Source organism: Lutjanus erythropterus, chromosome 19 (genome assembly GCF_056507025.1).
Source record: "Lutjanus erythropterus isolate fLutEry1 chromosome 19, fLutEry1.hap2, whole genome shotgun sequence".
In the NCBI taxonomy this organism is placed as follows: Eukaryota; Metazoa; Chordata; class Actinopteri; order Lutjaniformes; family Lutjanidae; genus Lutjanus; species Lutjanus erythropterus.
In genome coordinates, this window is record NC_139335.1 from 34,125,001 (window position 1) to 34,146,230 (window position 21,230).

Genomic DNA, 21,230 nt, shown 5'->3' on the forward strand with positions numbered 1-21,230 from the left:
AGCCTGTACTTTTTCACTTTGTAAAGAAGTTCAGTCCGTATTTCTACTTTTACCAATGTCTTTTTTTACACAAGTATCTCTGTTGAATCTTTGTACCACTTCTGTTCCCAATCGAGCAGCTACAGCTGTTGCTACAGCTAGCTCTCAGGCTATAGACTATATATGACTCAGTTAAAACTGGTCAGGAGTCAGTATGGGAATAAATGAAGAATCAGATCAATAAGCAAAATCGATAATGGCACTGCTATCAAGTAAAACTTATCAATTCCGATCCCTATTCCCATCAGCCTCAGCTGTACATTGTCTTTAGTGCAAGAATGTTAGCAAGCTGACTTTAGCATTTAGCTCAAAGCACTGCTGCATCTAAGTATACACTCTCATGGCTGCTAGTATGACTGTAGACTCTTAATCTTGTTTTAATAACCTAAATTTAACTGCACCTATTTCAAACTTGGAACTGCTGCTGTCCACACTGAACTGTCAAACACACACACACGTACACTGTGCATTCACAGAGCAGCTGAGCACAATCTGATTATGCGTGTGTTTGCAAAGCAGCGGTCAGCAACCTATTTCATCTCCATCATCAAATAACTCACACGTGCACACACTCCCCCGCCTACACACACACACACACCTGCAGACATTTCGCAGCATAATACTGAAGTGGAAACATTAAAGCAGATGAATTTATAGAGGGCAGAATGGAACATTACAGGATATGAAGAGAGAAAGCTGAGGGGAAGAGAGGATCGAAGTGGAGAAAAACAGAGATGGAAAGAGGAGCGATCCCTTCATCTCTCCTTCCCCACAGAATTCCCAGTTGCTGCTTCTCTTCCCTTCTTCATTTCTCATGAAATAATCCCTCCTTTACCTCCCTCTCTCTCCTACTCCTCTTCATAATGTCTACTGATCCTTCCCTCTTCCTCTCCTCCATATCTTTATGTCATTTTCTGAGCACTGCGCTGCAGCATTACACTGTTGTCACTCCTTTTCTTCACTTACAGCTTGTCCTGCAGTATGCAGATATGTGTACACACAAACACACACACAAACACACACACAAACAATCAATCAACAGTGTGGCATGAGAGACTCAAGTCTGTGTTCAAACACAGCAAACATACAGGAAGGCTTTACGGAAATCATTGTGTTATCGATGCAGAGCATTAAGACTGACGGAGAGGTTTATGGTGTGTGTGTGTGTGTGTGTGTGTGTGTGTGTGTGTGTGTGTGTGTGTGTGTGTGTGTGTGTGTGTGTGTGTTTGTGTGTGTACAGGAGCAAGAGAGAGAAACAGCTGACTCTGCAGTACTGGTAAAAGACAGGAGGTAAAATGGGCTAAAATGGACCTTCCGTCTGTCTTGCCCTCATTTCCTCACTCTCCCCCACAGCTTTATGTCTTCTGTTCTTCTTTTTTATGAGAGCCAGTTTGTGATTTAAAGATGAGGACGCAAGACATACCAAGGAAATTGCAGTCTTAAATCCAATGTATGTGTCTGTGTCCACTGCGGTGTCCAGTGATTAAATGATCAACATATAATTATTCAGCTCCTCCATGACATGTCTTACTTTTATTATTTGACATCTCATTGAGCCAAGGACAGCCATACTTGCAATCATTTCTTTAATGTCATAATCTCGAGATGGGTTTATCATTTTGTTATCGAGATGGCAAAGCTTGTTTTCTTGTTGTAACAGGTTAATAATTTTGTTATCTCAAGACAACAAAGCCCTTTTGCATTATAACAGATCAATTATTTCATTAACTCACTCATTTTCATATGATAATGGCTTAACAATTTTATTATCTCGAGGCAGCAAAGATTCTTATAATAAGAGATCATTTATTTTGTTATCTCTACATAGAAAGGCTCATATTCGTGTGATAATGGGTTAATTATTTTCTTATCTCATGATAACAAAGCTCTTTTCTCATGATAACAGATTAATTATTTTGAAAAACATGTTTTCTCATGATAAGAGATTATTTATTTTGTTATATCTAGATAGCAAGGTTCATTTTCTCATGATAGCGGGCTAATTACTTTGTCATCTCAAACAAGCAAAGTTAGTTTTCCTGTGATAATGGGTTACTTATTTAGTTATTTTAAGATACCAAAGACAATGAAGAAAACAAAAGGTCGTTTTATTGAGACATTATTGTGTATCATGAGAAAACAGTCACTGAAGTGTGCTCTGCACTCCATTTCTGTGTTGGATCTTGACTGAAGTACAGTCTGATGCATTTTTTTCAGCTTACATCAGTTGCTTCAGTTGTCAGAATGCCTCTATCCGTTCATGAGATAATGAGTTAAATTAACCCATTATCACAAAAACAAGCTCTGTTATCTTCAGATAGCAAAATAATTTACCTGTGATCTCAAGATAATGACATTAAAAACATAACTGCATGTATAACTGTTCTCTGCATCTGTACTAATCTACACATTTAAATAAAATAACAATACAGCTGTATTCAAAAATCACAGTATGTTTCTAAGTAAAAACAGGTTACTCATTCTTCTTCTTGTCCTCGAGAGCTTTCTTTATGTTTGGGTTCCACTGCATGAACTAGTATTAAATGGATAGTTCAAAATTTTGTTAAATACACTTACTCAACATGTTGTCAAGAGTGAGATGAGGAGACTGATACCACTGTCCATGTGTGTCTGTTCAGTATGAGGCTCCAGCCAGTAGCCAGTTAGCTTAGCTTAGCACAAAGACTGGAATTGGGGTTCCCATTTCCAGTCTTTGTGTTAAACAGCTAGCCAGCTCTGTCCAAAGGTAAGAAAATCCACCTATCAGCATTTCTCAAAGCTCACCAATGAATATGTAATATCTAATTTGTTCAAACATGAAAATGTGTAAAAATCCCATATTATCTTTGTGGTCATCACCATGCAGTTACAGTGACATCAAGACTCCAGGAAGTCACTGTGACTGGCCAAGGAATAGTCAGTGCCTTTTGAACAGAGTTCAGTCCCACTGTGGGCTGATCTCATTAACAAACAGGAGATCTGTTTACAAAGGTTATGTTCTGGGTGTAAAGATCACCAACCAAATAGTCATTGTGTCTCTGAGACCAAATTGATCAAGTGCCAGTGGATTCCCCTCCAGGCTGCATTCAACAGACCTCTCTATAGTGGGGGAAGTTAGCCCTCTGTAGTACAGCTAATTTCTTCTTCTTATATTTGGATTTGTAGCCATGCTTGCAGCTTTGTGAGGCTGTACTTAGGCACAGCAATGCTTTGAACTTCATACTAACGTTAGAATGTTAACATGCCCACAATGACTGTTCTTACACTTGTTTGGCAGGAACAGCGTTTACCATGTTCACACTGTCTTATTTTAGTGTGGACTAACATTTGACATGAACCTGATCGTGTGATTGAAATGTAGCTGTTTTCAACCTCAATATCACTGACCTGCCAGTGTGCAGTCACTACAAACACATTTTGTGCAGCTTAACATTGCTCAAACTCATAAAAGTTCATTTTGGATTCAAGGACATATCCCAAAGCTTCCAAAGATAAAGATTTTGGGCTTGAATATTTCACTCAGTTTTCACTTCTGAGGCTGCCATGTTTCTACAGTAGTCCAGAGTGGACAAACCAAACACTGGCTCCAGATTGGGCCTTTGATGAGGTTCCCAGCAACCATATGCCACTTGCCAACCTTGAAACTTCAAAAACAGGAAGGATTTTAAAACAAAAATGTTTCAGAGACCTTGTTTCCTGTAATTTTATGTTTACTTTTAATTTAATTCTAATTTTGGACAATATCCAGAAACAGGCAGCAATACAAATCTAAAGAAATATAGGAGAATTATGATCATGGGAGAAAATAGGGAAAGGGTAGAGAAGAACAAGAGTCTTCTGGGAAAACTGGGATGGTTATCAAGTTTGACAATATGTTCTCCTCCACACTTGGAAGGGGAAGGTGAGGCAAGAATATTCAGTTGGTTGAAATCTACTACCTCAACCGTTATATGCCATTAAGTCCTAAACACTGGTCCTGTAAATCTATAGTGTTACAGACAGTATTTTAGTGACAGTGTTGTAGACTGCACTTTGGTTAAGTTTTGGTCTTATATTTTTGTGCTAAAAATGATTATTTTTGAAGTCATGAATATCGTGTTTTGAAATTAATTCATTATATCTATTCCCTAAAAAGCAACATATTTTTCTTTGAAGTGGCTCTGAAAGCCCTGCGGTGCTGACAGCTCCTGTATGCCTGCTGTTTGCAACAGCGCCCCCCGCAGAGTGCCACCGTGAACACTGCCGCAGGGTGTTCCTCCTCATGCAAAGAGGCAAGTTGTGTGTTTGTGTGTGTGAGACTACACCAGGGGCTCGTCTCTATGAGCATGCAGAGGCGCTGTAACACCTCCACCCCCACCGGAGGGGGACGAGGTGTGTGTGCTGAAATGACAGAGTGAAAGAAATCTATATTTAGAGGGGAAGAAAGGAGTAGAGGGGGAGGGATTGGAGGGAGAAAGGGATCCTCTAATGGGTTTTTGGCTACTTGAGGAGGAAGACTCAGAGAGAGGCCGTGGGTAGCTACATCTCTGTTTGGTGCATTCGAGGTTGTAGCTAGTGTGAAAGACTTAATTTTTGGTCTGCTCCCTGGCAGTGGCACTTCTGCTTCTCCCAATCCCCCTAAGGAGCAATTGTTTGGAAAATCCTAAGATTACTCCAATTAAAGTCAGCTTACACAGCTTCTCATGGCACACAAAAAGAATATGTGAACTACTCTGTTTGTATCTAAATATTAAAAAATACAAAACAGAAATTAGTTTCCTGAATCTATCCAGAAATGTCAGCTGGCTCTGAGTCAATCCATCATTTATCATTAACAAGAAGAAATGGTTTTATGTTGGTGTTAATAGCATGACTGGGGGTCATGCTCTTTGTAATTCTATGATGTGATGTGTATGGCCAGAGGCTTTGTAGCGAGTGTTAAAGTGATACTGTTGGTTTGGTCAAATGTCTATGAAAGGCTTCCTCAGGTCAATACCTCCCCTGAGATAGCTCTTCAAATGTCATGTTTGTCATGAATAAATAAAGTCATGCTGACCACACACTGTATATATGTGTGTGTGTGTGTGTGTGTGTGTGTGTGTGTGTGTGTGTGTGTGTGTGTGTGTGTGTGTGGTGTGTGTGTTGATACATGAGCACAGCTTGATGTGAGGTGCACATGTGCATTGATGTGAATTTTTGGATTAGAGCTTTCTAGCTGTCACAGGACAGCTGTGGTTCAGCAGAGCAGAGGTTAACCACACTGCTTTCTTATTCCATGTTGCTCTCAGTGTATCACAAGTTATCCACTTGTTAAACTTGATTTGGTTTGAGAAGTTTAAGACAGCAAGCTAGAGTTCTCTCCTCTTACACTGATGACACCATACCTGTCTGCAAGAGACAAAAAGTGTGGAAGAACATTGGAAGTCACAGTTTGAACTCATTCCATATTAATCATGCAGACAGTGTGAGAGAGAAAAAGAGAAGTCATGCCCCTTCCAGTGGACCACCATGGGACCTAACTTCAAAAAAAATATGTATGGTAGTCAATGGCAAGAGACAAATTATTTTTGAGCATTCGTTTGAGTTGTTAACACTATGCTGTTCTCATGTTAAGTGTCACCGAAATTTATTATTATTATTATTATTATGACAAAGTAATTACAAAACAGTGAAACTGGGGCCTTTGGGGTCCCTGGGGGTCTGGGGTGATCCAGTCTTGGGCAAGGCAAGCTCCATCATCACAGTGATGTCACTTGAGTCAGTTAGGTGGGATGATGACGGTGCTGGAACATTTCACCCTGCTACTTTCAACTGGCTGCATTTAATTTCCAAGAGGATCTCAAAGCTGAAGTGAAATTGCCATCTGTACACTATTTCAGCGCTTCAGTGCTGGACAACTTCTGCTTCAGCAGCTGCCTCACCATCTGAAAGTGCCAACAAACAATTGCCAGACAAACAAGCACTCCCAAATTAAAATTGTGTCCTGAAGTTGATTCAGCACTTCTTCACCTCCAGCAATGCATCTATTTTCATGTCACTACTTGGTGCCAGCGACCCACATTAGCCACTTCAGCGCTGGAGAGTACCCCAGGGGAACAAACAGCACATGTAAAGCTTTTCATTTTTCATAGGACAGCTCTGTTAGCTGAAACCTACACCCTGCATCAGCTCTCTCAGCAGTGGCTCAGCACACTTACAGGATTCGTGCACTGTGAGCAGTCTAACAATCAGGATCCTCTGACACCCACCAAACACCACACAGATCAAACTATACCTAGTAGGTATTTTAAAGAATTTCCAAATGCATTGATATTATCAAGATGCTGTCACAATCTCAGGAACCACATTTTCTTTACTTGTCCTTATGACATGAACACTAAAATATTCCATGTTCACCAAAGAGGCTCACTAAGTTGTCTTCAGTCTCTCTATGGTGCAATTAGGTTACATTCTGGGGAATCCCTCATGCACACATATATTTTGAGTGCACTTGTGCTGTTTTGTATGAATGTACATTCACAATGAACATGTTAAAATGCTGATGGTAAGCACAGCCTAATATCAAGGCAATTCATGAAATTTAATCTAAGTGATAGGAATGAATGTAGTATAAAGAACAACAATGTCTGGAAAGGGGTGGATAAATGGATCAAACACAGGGCTTTCACACAGGAGACTGGGGTTCGTTTCCTGTGCAAGACCAATAGTCAATGTTGACTGTTTAAAAAGGTAAATGGACTTGCATTTATATTGTACTTTTCAAGTCTATCGACCACTCAAAGAGTTTTACACCCACATGTCACATTCACCCAGTCTCTAACAAATTCACACACCAATGGTACAGCCATCAGGGGCAATTTGGGGTTCTGTATCTTGCCCAAGCACATCAGTGGACTGGAGGAGCCTGAGATCGAACACCCAATCCTCCGATTAGGGGATGATGCACTCTACCTCGTGAGCCATAGCTGCCAAAAGGTAGTTATTAGTAGTTATTGAACCACAATCTTTTCCAAAACCTAAAGGATCAAAAACCAGCACACACATCCAAAAGTACTAGGTGCTAGACAAAAATGCAGATACAAAAGTATAAAATTAAGTCTGCACACCAGAAACTGCTCTTTATAGCATGTTAAATAGTATCACCATGTATAACACTAAACACAGTTTCTTGTGTGCGGACTTAATTTTCTACTTTTCCAAAACCTAACCAAGTAGTTTTGATCCCTAACTCTCACATCTTAGAGTAATATCATGTATTAACTAAAAGTAGAGCTGAGACTGATGGGAAGGACATTAGTGAGCCAATACAGGTTCATGGCCATTAACTAAACTATTGGACAGATAAAATTTTGGTCTGATGATGGCGGTATAGAGAACAAGAAAGGATCACCAAAGTAAAGGAAACATGAGTGTCTGTGTCAAACTTTAGGGCAATCCATCCAACAACTGGAGAGTCAATTCAGTCCAAAGTGGTGGAGCAACACACCAATAGAACCATCTGTAGAGTCATGTAGCTAGTATGGCAAAAAGTTGGTGGAATAGGTTATGTTACTTATGGCTGTGAGAAGCAAGAGTAGAGGAAGTAGAAACAAAAGCCTGTTGTTTTCCAACTAGCAATAAACTTCAAAGAAGAAGAAGCAAAACCAGTCTCCTTGGCCATCTATAAGACTGGCCAGGTGTGAAAGTAGGGAGGGTGTTAACTTCTCTCCAGCACTCTTTAATCATTCTTCACTCATCTACTTCTGTCACTTTTTGTGTGTGCTCAACATTGTGTGTGCTCAACACCATGAATACTTCAAGGACAGACTGTCTGAGTGATGAGGCTTTGACAGCAGGCGTGTGTAGCTGTTCAAAAAGGTAGGAACACTAGCATGGACATGGTGCAATGCATCTACACACTACTTGGTTTGAAGCACAATGAGGCCTTATGGCATAATTTTGACTTGATTGCATTGAATTCTATCATTCTTTTGTTCTGCTTTTGTTGTATGTATTCTGCTCTGCTGTAACCCATAACCCAACACTAACCTAACCCTTTGGAACTATGACATTTCCCACCTTTTATTTAACATACCAGCTGATATATGAGTGTTCATAGTTGTATGAGCCAATAACTGTCCTGTGTTAAAATGTGAACAGGAGGTTTAATTTCAGCTCCTCTGGACAGGATGTAACAGAGCTAATGTTTGGGGCTGCTGTTGTTGAAGGCAGGTCCAATCTGCTGGAGAGCATTAAGCACCTGCTCAGCCATGACAAATGGAACTGTGTATGAGTGTATATGTGTCCAGACATGTGTATGTGGCTGATGTGTAGCTCAGAGTTGTTGTTATTTGCTAACAGGGACCTTAAGCAGAGCATATGGTGCTACAAGGAGACAGCTTAGCACACAGTGCACTTTCCTCTGATTTCCCTCTATAGAAACACAACAAAGTGACATGCAGGAGATTCCTGGTTGATAACATTTCAGTCTTTTTTAAACCTGAAAGATAGATGCTGGACAAGGAGACAAAATATTTGAAGATTCAAGAAAGTCCAAAAATGACTGTTGCTTTCTTGCTCTATGAGTCTGTGTAATGTTATACTGTAAAGAGGAGGTTGTGGTGAGTGGCTGTTTGCATCCTGTCATATTTTAGCCATGGCCATAGTCTTCTCCTAATCTTAACCAAATATCTTTAGTAACAAAGTCAAATTAAATGCCTCAACTAACTAAATAATTGGCAGATCAGAAAACGTTAACAGAGGTCAACACCATATGTTGTTTTTAAGGTTTCAAAAGAAGTGAGTGATTGCAAAACAAGCACCGAAGCTGAATATAAGAATAAAGCATCAACTATCTGGCCCACAGTTTTCCAGAAATTTACTGGACAAGTTGTTGTCAAGAATTGCATACAATTCCAGCATTCAGCACCAATGCAGGATGTGCCCTTAATGTAGCAAAATGGAAAGTAAAGGTGTGGAGGCTGGGAAGGTAGATGGGGGAAGAGCTCATCTGATTTTCACACCCTCACTCCAATGCTTAGCTTCATGCTAGACAAAGTTGTTCAGCTGCCAAACCTTAACAAAATTGCAACCACAGTTGGTTTGCCATAACCATGATCTTTACCTAACCTAAACCAAACCCCAGCCCATTCACAGATAAAGAGTTCTAATATCCTAGACATTGATGTTATTGCAGGTTTTGTGGAATTGTCCAGATTTTAGCTGTGTTCTGGTGATGGCATCGCTGAAATCATGCCTCTTTAATGATAGCACAATCTCAACCGAAATCTACTTCAATTTTCCTCCATTTCTCCAAGTTAAGTCCCTGTGGCAGCAGACTAAGCAGGGTATTCCAGATGTCCTTCTCCCCAGCAACACCTTGCAACTCCACCAGGGGGATCCCAGTGTTTTCCCAGGCCAGATGATATGTAATAAGCAAGTTCTGGGTCTACCCTAGATTCTCCTCCCAGTTGGAGTGTCTGAAAAACCTCCAAAGTAAGGTATCCAGGAGGGATCCTGATCAGATGCCCCAACCATCTCAGCTGGCTCCCTTTGATGCAGAGGAGCAGCGGCTCTAATCCAAGCTCCCTCTGGATGTCCAAGCTCCTCACCCTGTCAGTAAGGCTGAGCCCAGCCAGCCTACAGAAGAAATTCACTTCGACCACTTGTATTCACCATCTCATTCTTTCATTACTACCCAAAGCTAATGAACCCAGGGGTGAGGCCTGGAACGTACAATGACTAGTAAATCAAGAGCTTTGCCTTTTGGTGGTCCGGTACATTGCCCACATTACATCTGATGCCACACCAATCTGCCAGTCCATGTCATACTTCGTTTTACCATCACTCAACCAACAATTCATCTGAAATTGCTTTCTTACAGTCACAACACGGAAAGAGCATTCATTTGAACACATTCATTTTCCCTCTTGTTTGAAAAACATTCTTTTTTATTGTAAAAATGAAACTTTATATATGGTAGGAATAATAAATATCAGGGCCAATAGATTACTGGCCGGTATTGGCCTATCCAGCCATATTGGTATCACTGTATATTAGCTGGTAAATATCCTTTAAAGTCATTACTCACCCTGGTATAATTTCACTCCACTCTGAGCAATATCAACATTTCACCAGTGAAATCTCAACTGTGAGATATCAATACCTCACTATCGCTATCACTTTGATGGTGCAATATTACTTATTACTTCCTATGTGCAATGATGGACACTCAACTGTTCAGGGCCCTGTTTCCCAGAGCCTTCGTAGCACTACGTGCGTCGTAAGTTGTATTTTATGGTCTCCCGGGAGACCTTTTGTTTATTTTTTATTGCAATCAATGTTTCTGTTTATATTCTCTCTTGTTTATGTTGCTCCTATTTTTTATATTTCATCATCTTTATATTGTTCCTATTTTATATTTCTTATTGTTTATATGCCTATTTTTAATATTTCCTCTTATTTATATTGCTATATTTTATGTCTCGCTGTTTATTTACTCATTATTTATTGTTTTTTATTGATGCTCTTTCTATTTTGATATCCACTTTTGCTGCTGTAACACTACAAATTTCCCTGTTGTGGGACTAATAAGGAATATCTTACCTTATAACATCCAATATCTGATTTAACAAAACATTAAATTCGAATTCTAAGCAAATGTTCTATAAAAGCCAAACTTTTAAAATGTATTTTACTAAAAACACCAAATGAATATTTGAAGATCTATCTTTACTCACTTCATCATAACCTTTCTTATCGTCAGGTGTGCATAAAATGCAAGAATGTGAGATTATTGGTTACCTTATTGGTATTGGCCAAGAGAAGCAGGAAATTAGTGGTTATCTGTATCAGCTGAAAAAAAATCCATATTATGTATCCCTAATATTTGGCACACTTAAAAAAATTGTCTTGAGTGAGAACCAAGGTCTTGCTGAGTGTAGCAGACAAAATACATTGTTGGATTTGTTAAAAATATTAAAAAAGAATTTAACTTGCACATGTTGGAGCTGTTTGAAGATACTGGGAGCATTTGGGAATTGGTTTTAGGACTCTTTCTTGTTGCTGTCTCAGCTGTTGCTGATGGTTCTCTTTAAGCCCTACCTGCTCTTTAGAGTGTTAACTTAGGCACTTAGGGGAGGGAAGTTGTCAAAGCCAGCCAGTTAGGTTGAAGGAGATCAGCTGCATTTCTCTCACCTCTCTCCCTCTCTCTCTCTCTCTCTCTCACACACACACACACACACACACACACACACACACACACACACACACTGCACAGCACGTCACAGCAGATCATTCTGCAGTAATCTGCTGCATGTGTGAGTGTATTAGGCAGGACAGGGCTAGAGGCTTACTGCACATGCAATTCTCTATGCTCAATTAGCTCTTTTGTGTAAGTGTGTGTCTCTGCATCTAGCCTGTATGTTCGTGCATTTGTGTGTGTGTTCATTGACAGTGTTATTGACCCCTGCCAGGGGAGAGGACAGTGGAGATGACTCAGAGGTTAAACGCTTTATTTCTTGACATGTCATCAAATATAGTATGGTGTCCCTCTTTCTCTCCCTGCACCCTCTCCTCTTACATTCACACTTCTCCCTCGTGCAGTCTCTCCCTCCTGCCATGGGCGACACACAGAGAAAGAAAGCTCTGTCGCAGCATTATCCTGAAAAGCACAGAGGGGGAAGGGGGACCCTGGTGGATATACTGCCTAGTGCAACAAAACCACTAGAGAGGGAGGGGAGAGAGCTGTGCTAAAGGTTTTGAAAATCAGGAGGAACGACATCAAAAAATGTCAAGAGAGAAGAAGACAGGACGATTTTGAAAACAGCATGTTTTCACAACAGTGTATTTGATTAAATATCATCATCTGGTTGTCACTGTTTTGCTGCAGAGGTATTGAGATCTGATGGTGATCACCATACCATCTAACATGCTCTAACGTGCTCCATACTGAAGGTCAGAATCAATGTACCTGCTCCATAAATAACACTGGCTAAGTCTTTGTTTTTGGGTGAACCAGTTAATAAGGGCCAGTTTCCACCCACTGACCATCTGTCTCACCTTCGCTCTTAAAGCAATAGTTCAGCATTCTGGGTGATAGATCTTGCTTTGCTAGGACCCCCCCCCCTCACCCCCGAGATTGAGATGAAAATATTGTCGTGGTGAAATGATGATGCTGTGTGATAAATAAGTCTGTTCACATCTTATGTTATATTGTGTTCTCCATGCTTAACTTGTCTGTATTAAAGCACTATGTGGGTTTTTAAAAAACACACCACAAGGGGCAGCAGAAACAATAGTGTCAGACACGGTAGAAATCCTATAAGTTTCCACCAAAAATCTCCTGGACCCTAGCCCAGAGGAAGATGCTGTAATCAACCAAATATTAACTTCTGCTAAAACAAAGGCTAGAGGCATCCAGATTCTTATAGAAGTGTGTAAAGCTACACACATTTAAAACATGAAACCTTTAAATTTGCCTACCCTCAGGTGTATTCCAATGTGACACTCTTGTTTTCATGCTAGGTGGGATGTTCTTTTAGAAGAGAAGGCGGTGGTACAGCCAAAGCCACGGGGTATATAAGAAGAAGCTCTCTGCAGCTGAATTCAATTGATTTCTAGAGGCAACTCAGTGTTTATCTTTTTAGTCTTTTGAGGTTCCAGCAAGAACCTCAGAGTGTTTCTGACTAAGTGTTGGAAAGACTCCAAATTTCTCCTGAGCCAACAGTACGGATATCAATCTTTGGTTATGAAATGGTTAGCCTAGCTTAGCAATACAACCATTCAATCTTTACTAGCTTTTACATCACTTGTAGTTCAGTATTTCAACAACTACGTCATGATAAGTTTTGTTTATAGATTACATTTTGCGTTCAACAATTAAGCCCTTGCTTTTAGCTAACTAACCATTTATCCATTAATATTAGCTAACTATTACCACTGTTAAGTTAGCTATTTCAACTGTTTATTCATCACATTAAGTTAGCTATTTTAACTGCTCATAAATTACTCTTAGCTAATGTTCTAATTATTTCACAATTTCTAGTTGTTGGCTTCAAGAGTGTTACTCTTGATGGTAACACTTGGTGTGAGGGCGTTACAGTTGGTTGGTTGGAAGTATGTAGCCTACCATGAAATTCATTGTCACAATTTCCAGGAGGCCACCAGCTATGATAGAATGCATAGCTGGTGGCCTCCTGGAAATTGTGACAATGAATTTAACAGTTGACAGTTCATTTAGAGGGAGGTTTTTCTAACTAGTTAGACTCAGATCACATGAAGCTAGCCAACCTGTATGTAGCTTAATTAGAGTTGTTCAAATACCAATACCAGTATCAGAAATGCCTAAAATGCTGGATCGGGTATCTGCGAGTATGAGAGTCTATGCACCAAACATCCATCATGTAATCTATTAGCCCCAAAATGTGACCCTGTTACTTCCCAGCAATGTCCCAGTAGCCTCCTGTTGAACGTGAGCCAGGCCAGATATCAATGGTAACATTCTTATAACATCTATACAGGGCTAGCACTACACAGCTGTTAAAAAATAATATTTTGTATAAACACAATTTGTATTGTATCAGTACTTGGTATCAGCCGATATGCAAAGTTCAGGTACTGGAATCAGTACTGGGAAAGGACAAAATGGTATCAGATCATCTCTGAGCTTTGAAATAACAGGACGGAGTTCCGTCTCTACTCTGCTTGCCAGTATGGCGGCTACGACAGGACATCACAGTCTAATAGTGATGAACCCAATTAACTCACATGTGCAACCAAGTCTCTAAAAATGAGGTCAAAATGACATTAACAGTGCTACAATTGCTGAGTGTGGCGGCGCAGTGAGTGTGTGTAAGTGTAGGTGTGTGCGTGTGTGTGTGTGTTACACTGTTTGGTATTTGTTTCTCTCCTTGAGGGAATGGGAATTGCCATCGTATCGTATGTGTGAAAGGATAGAGTGGGAGAGAGGGAGAGGAGGAATGTGTGTGGGAAGGTTTTGCTTACAAAGGAGCACCATTCAGCTGAGACGTCCACCTGAATGAGGCGAGCTGAGACGTACTGCCCGATCAATAAATGGATACGAGCGTCCCAGCCTGCTGAGCTCAGCAGAATGGAGAAAAAAAAAAAAGAGGGGCAGCGGGAACCAAAACGAGGGGGTGCAGAGAGTGACCCCCATCCTTTTCGTCTTCTTCTTCTTCCTCTATGCTTCTTACTCTGAATTCATTTCACCACCACCTTCACCAAAAAACACCTCCTATCACCCCCTCCCCTCTCTCTGTGTCTCTCTCCCTCCTTCTCTGCAGCAGACCGGAGCGCAGTCAGCTACTACGGGGACTGCAGTGTTACGCTATAGCACAAGCAGAAAGCTGGAGAGAAGGAGAGGAGGGGGGAGAGGAGAGGACATGGAGGGGGCTGGAGGGGCTGAATAGCGATAATAAGCAATCCAGCACTCAGCTCTGAAATCGTGGTAATAAAGCAGCACGAGCTGTCAGTGGGGATGACGGGGAGAGAAGGAAAAGGGGGGGGGGGCTGCACAGACTGTAGAGGAAAAGAAGAAGAAATGGAAAACCCTGCTATCTTTGCAGGAATGTTGCATATACTTAATGGACAGATGCATGAAGTGAAACAGTGAATCACGCAGTCGTTTTCCATCGCTTTCTTCCAACATCCAACATTTTCGTCTTCTTCGGCGAAACATTCGCCAAAGAAGACGCCCTCACCGTCGCCCTCGCTGTTCTCCTCTGAGCTAATCAGCTAAAACCGAGCCAACCGCCTGACCTCAGCCCACCAGAGCGCTGCTGCTGTGCTAGCAGCCCCCCTCCACCCCTTCCAACCTATCTTTATGACACCACGCTGGCACTGAAACTATTGACTGCAACACTTTCAAAGTCACCTCAGCTGTCATACCGATGCTCCCCCAACCCCTCCACCATGACACCACCCTGGCATTGAATTTATCTTTTTTATACTGTCACCCCCCACCCTTGGTTCATCGATCGCTTATTTGGCTGCCATTTCATTTTCTGACTTGCGAGTTTTATGCATGAAAAAGCTGCACAAGGCTAATTATTTTGGTCATAAACAACAATGCTAAATACGAGATGTAGCTGCAAAAAGGAAGACTGACACTTGAAACACCAAACGTACTATGATCTTCCCTTTCTCTTTTTCCTTTGGTATCATTTGGTTTGAAAGGAATGCTTCTCAGGCTTTCTTCAGTACTGTGTCCCTCATGAGGAGCTGATATGCTTCACAGACCAACTATAGAAACTCTGCACATCAGCATGTGTGTGGATTGTACATGAAAAAATGGTAAATGGACTGCATTTTACATTGTACTTTTCTAGTCAACCATTCAAAGTGTTTCACAGCTACTTACCGCATTCATCCATTTGCAATTTGGGGTTCAGTATCTTGCCCAAGGACACTTCACCATACAGACTGGAGGAGCTGAGGATTAAACCACTGACCTTCAGATTAGTAGATGTGACCCACTCCACCACTAACCCACAGCTGCCCAGATGAACAGAAATGTTAAGGGTACAGGCTGCCTGAAGGTGTGCTATTTGACAGTGCACCTCAGAGCCGGGACAGAGCTACAGTGCAGCTAGAGCGTGGTGTAGCTGTGTCCTATGAACATCTACAGATGCATATCAGCTGCGTTTTTTAGTCATATGTCTCAGAGCAGGACAACCTTACTGCTAGTGTTTTTCAGATACTGATATCAGTATCAGAAATGCCTCCAGTACAATCAGGTATCAGCGAGTACACCAGGTAATGCACCAATTTATTAGCCACAAGACAGGACCCTGCTACTTCCCAACAATGGTCCATATGTCTAATTTTTCCAGCCTGAGCCAGGTCATACAACATGGATAGCAATCACATCACATCCATATAGGGTAAGTAGTATACAGTTGTTAAACAATGTTAATAATAAATATATTTTTTTACACACTGGTATCAGATTGGTACTCCATATTTGCCGATATAGTTTCAGGTACTGGGAAGGAAAAAATGGTATTGATACTACTGTACCTACTGCTAGACAAAAATATTGACATTGGGCAATTCTGTAAAATCCCAGAGCAGGTAATGATGTTGACAAGCCATGGCAACTACTTTACAGTTATGGTTAGGGACTTCTCCACATACGTTCGCAGAGATGCTTGTGTGTATTTTCAGAGAAAAATAATTCTTTAGGCAGATGACGAATTAACTTTACATGGATTCTCATGGAGAGTACCATTTCCACGTTTAATTGTTGTATGCCAGAGTTTTGAGGGAGGAATGTTACGCACACAATCTGGCTGTAAAAACGAACATTTGAATTAGAAAATCAACCAACCAGAAAATGAAGATATCCAGATAATTATGTCAGCTTTTTCCCACACACTCCCCGCAGAGGCTGCAAGGGGTCTATGGACCCCTGTAGACAAATGGTGCTTAAGATGTGTGTGTGTGTGTGTGTGTGTGTGTGTGTGTGTGTGTGTGTGTCTCCATCCTATGTCACAGAGAGCAGCTAGGTCAATATACTGCCTCTGTGTGTATGGCAGAGTCCACAGAACATACACCTCAACTCACAATGATCCAGGTCAGCATTAGCCTCTGGCTCCTCAAATGACCATAGATTTTTTTAGAGACAATTAAGCTGAGGAAGGCAAAGGGAGACACAGGTGAGAAGTGGAGGACTGAGCACATGAGGTGAGGAAAGGGATAAAACCGAGGAAGGGAGAAGAGAGAAGAATTGAGTTCATGGGTTGAGATGAGAGAAATGGAGCAATATAGAAAAAAGGAGAAAGAGAGACAATATAACAAAGACTGAAATACAAACAATACACACACACACACACACACCACAGGTCTTAGTTAAAAGGTCTTAATCTGAATTATGTGGCCTCTCATCACCCATGAAAATACAGCCAAGACTCTGAGGTATATTTTGTTTGCTGACTACTAACTATGTCTCTTGTATGGGGCATAACAATTAGCCTACTTGCAAAAATATTCAAAGCTTCCATAGGTGCAGAAATGCTGTCTTTGCTCTGTGCACTCACATCACGTGCATGTGCCTGGAATTTATGTACGCAGGTTTTGGGATGAATCAAATGCCATGAAAGGGCTCCATTTCTCATTCTTTTTCAGTCTTACCAGTCTTTCAGAGCAGTAGATGCAACATCTTCTTCCTCTTTTAAAAAAACAAAAAAGTGCTGCATTCAAACACTGATTTGGACATCAGTTACCATACATACCATACAGTATCCTACATACAGATGTTTTTAAGATTTGAACCATTTAGGTCAGCTCTGATAATGTCTGTTATCAGCTGAGCTACAGAGAAGCATCACTAGTTTTAACATTAGTTTAGCACCATTCCTTGATGTCCCGTCCCGTCTTCGACCTCCATGTTCATACACAACTGCAGCCTCGTGTCCAGGAGGGATGGAAACAACTGGAGACCTCTTGATCTGAAAGTCATGGACTCCTGATGCCAAGTGTAGTGCCCAGTGTATCAGTCTGTCTCCATCCCTTGTTATCCGTACCACCCCTGACCCCTAGCTTCTCATGGTTGATATCGAGAAGATAACCGATAATTTCATGTTTGTAATTTTAACAGAAGTTCATATAACCTGTAGTTTCTGCACACCTGAGGGTAAGAAAAGCTCAGATGTAGTGAGCCAAGATTGATAATTTAATATTCCACACTTCTGACCAAACAAATCCAACTGACATCACCATGATAACAAAAATAAAGAATAGTTCTGACTCTTCAAATGTTAGTTTTTCATCAAAAAGTTGACAAACATACTTTGGCTTTTACAGAGCATGTTGCCAAAGAATTCAAATTAAATGCTGTAACATTATCTGTCAAATCAGACGTTATTAGAGACGATTTTTATTAGCAAATATCTGCTGATACAGACCAGTATACTGTGATAGGCCAATATCAGCAGATAATTTATCAGCACTGGTGTTTATCGTGCCCCCTCCTCAAAAGTAATGAATCTAGTTAAACAAATGATCTAAGTTCTCATTCAAGACTTCAGTTGAGTTCAGTCATGAGTTCATTCTCACAGTGTTCAGTGACCTGCTCTGTACCAGCACTGTGTAGGTTGTTTATTTAAAAAGAATTTATCCTATTTTTTGTACCTTTTGTGTGTACTTTTTTCCTTTTTACTTTGATATCAAAGGAGGTACTGATTATCGTATTTTTTGTCCTAGAATTGTATCAAAGTTTAAAATTCTGGTATCATGACAACTCTAGCACAGAGAATATCACAACAAATTCAAACCAGCTATAATATATGTAGAGGCCAAGAATGATATTGGATGTAGAATGTGCTCACCAGCAAAGTCAAACAAAAAACACACAAACTGACATCAACCAGTTTTGATGGATGGAAGAATAGCAGTGTTTGCTCCATCATCTACCCAAACACACACACGGCACACACACACTGAAGGACAAATACAGTTGCATTCACCATCTCCTGCCTGAGGTACATGAGCAAACAGCAATGTATTCATGTGCGTGTGCTTACCTACACACGCAAAAACGTGCACAAACCCAGCAGCCTATTGGCTGAAGTGTGAGCCGTTGGGATTTTAGTTTTGTGTTATCAATAAGAGAGAGCAGCTAAACGGAGGCAGGAGGATTTCCACTTTCAGTTACTTGGTGATTAAGTTGATTATTGGACTGCGGAGCAATTTACACCAAATGTGGACTGATAGTGTGGTGGAGAACTGGATCCCAAATTAGGGCTATTCTTAATTAAATCATGTTCAAAATGTTGAGTGTTTTGCAGAAGAGATCATTTGGCGCACACGTACAGACACTATCGAGAGAGACAGAAAGAGAGAAGGATAGACTGATGCGCACAGACGAATGGGCATCAGCAACAACCAAATCTTCACACAATGATGTCAATTAGAGAGATTAAAAAGAAAGAACAGAAGAGCGGTAGTTCAGAGGAGGAGAGGAGAGTGGTGATCAGAATGTAATGCAGCTATAGAACTAATGTATTTTGCTCTACTTGTTGAAATGCATTACAGTAGATCCTCACACTGCTCCAAAGCAGTTTAGGTGACAGACAAACTTTACGCGCAGCAATGCGCAATGGCCAAAAGCTTGCCAAATGCCCGCCAGAAGAATAGAATAGAATAGAAAATAGAATAGAATAGAATAGAATAGAATACACACTGGTCCGACCACTCACCCGGGCGTATTTGGAGGAGTAGGGGTCCTCGAACAGCGCCCACATATTGGGCTGCCACACCTCCCACCACGTCGCCCTGCGGCCGTCCTCCTGCATGCACAGCCGCTTCAGGTCTCCGTCTGCCCCTCCGGTGAGCGCTGGATCATCCTCCGCTGCGTCGGGCTCGGGCGTCTCGAAGCTGTCCAGGGCTTCCTCGGCGTCGCGGTGCTGCCGGTAGTTCATCCAGCAGCACGCCTCCACGTCCGTCTCGTCGATGCCCCAGAAGGCGAGCTCCTCCTCGAAGAGCGGCCCGCAAACATCATTGGGGCAGTGGAGCTTGCCGGTGCGGTAGTAGTTGAGGATGAAGGCGAAGGTGGCCGGGTGGCGGTCGAAGAAGAACTCGTCGGACTTCGGGTCGTAGTCGAAGTTGCTGTAGGCGTCGGGCTCGGTCAGCCAAGACAAGCGCGTCCCCGGCAGCGTCTTCAGGGTGCTCCGGTAGGTCTCGTGTCGGATCCCGCCGCAGTTGATCACGATCTTCTCGCTATCTGACGCCGAGCAAGTCATGGTTGCGCTGGAGCATGCTTCGGTCGATGCGCCCGACTGATGCTGCTGCTGCGGCTACTGGCCGTCCCCATTCACCGCCGGTCCCCGCTGTGTTTGTACCTACTGTTATACCGTCCCGGCAAGGAGGCACGGGGGCAACTGAGAGGAGGAGGAGAGAGGAGGAGAGGAAGGAGGAGTCTGCCTCTGTGTGTGTGTGTGTGTGTGTGTGTGTGTGTGTGTGTGTGTGTGTGTGTGTGTGTGTGTGTGTGTGTGTGTGAGACAGAGAGAAAGAGAGTGTGTATGACACACACGCACACACAATCTGTGGTATGCGGATTTTATGAATCAATTGATTTGAATGACTGACAGCCTGATTGACTGCCTGAAGTCATATTATTGGATCATTTGATGTTATTGAAGTTAAAACTGAACAGCTCTATGTACACTCTGCTCTCCTGGCTCTCTGCTGCAGAGGATTTGCTGCATCCTTGAATCGAGCTGCAAAAGAAAAAAGATTTATCGAACTGAGAAGCAGAGAGAGAGAGAGAAACTGGAAGCCTTTTTTTTTTTTTTTTTTTTTTTTTTTTACTGCAAACGGGTGGTAACACACACAGTGGTAACATGGAAGCTGAAAATCTGGACACCTGAACATCACAGTCTTAGTGAGCAAACAGCCTCCACTCTTCTGGTTTCAGGTTTCTCAGCAGTTGAACCCTCTGCAGGGATTTTTGCCCAGTCAGACACCAGAGCATCAGTGAGGTCCAACAGCGATGTTGGATAAGGTGGGTCATTGCTTTTCAAGCTACAAGTATGTCTCAAGTCTTTGCACTCAGGTTCCGAGTCAAGACAAGCAAGTCCCAAATCAAGTCCCAAGTCTCTTCACTAAATGTAATGCCATTTTAACAACACAGCCTGACATACTGTTCATTGTGCATCTTAAAAGGTCGAACAAAGCTAAAAGTTGTTCCATACCCATCTGTAATTTTTGATTTGCACATTTTACATACTGTCCTTCTTTTGTTGTTCACCGCCTCCTACTATCTGTGTGCAAAACAAATTATCATTAGTATCTTTTTTCCAACTGTAGTAACATTAGTTCTTCATCGTTCTCTCTTGCAACTTGACTGGATGCTATCTGATTGGTTAAAACATCATAGAACTGGGGAATTAAGTGTCAGCCTCATGATTAATAGAATTAAAGTTAGTTGATTCAGGACATGAACTGATTCATGGATTCCCACTTTTTAAATAACAAACTTTTAGCTCTTTACCTGCCATTGATGAGATATCTTGTCAATTGCTGCTTTCACTGCCAGATGGTAGGGGATGCTGTGATGATCATCTGACAAAAAATTGTCACTGGAAGGAGAAGGGAACGACTGAGCAGCAGAAAAAGAAGATGGTGTCATCAAGCATGAAAACATCGGTGCTCAGTGGCAGACCCAGCCGCAGAGCGAGGCTGCTCATGCTGCAGCACCTGGACCTCCACAGCAG

At 41.6% G+C, this 21,230-nt stretch overlaps 1 protein-coding gene across 1 annotated transcript in view; it reads right to left on the minus strand.

Annotated features, from left to right (window-relative positions):
* Nucleotides 1–19,793, minus strand: part of LOC146310330 (voltage-gated potassium channel KCNC1-like) — a 62,050-nt gene extending 42,257 nt beyond the window's left edge. The window contains exon 1 of the mRNA XM_084744414.1: nt 19,215–19,793. Coding sequence (XP_084600540.1) covers nt 19,215–19,757 — 543 coding nt within the window. The 5' untranslated portion in view covers nt 19,758–19,793. The remainder of the gene's footprint in view (nt 1–19,214) is intronic.
* Between the last annotated feature and the right edge of the window lie 1,437 nt (nt 19,794–21,230).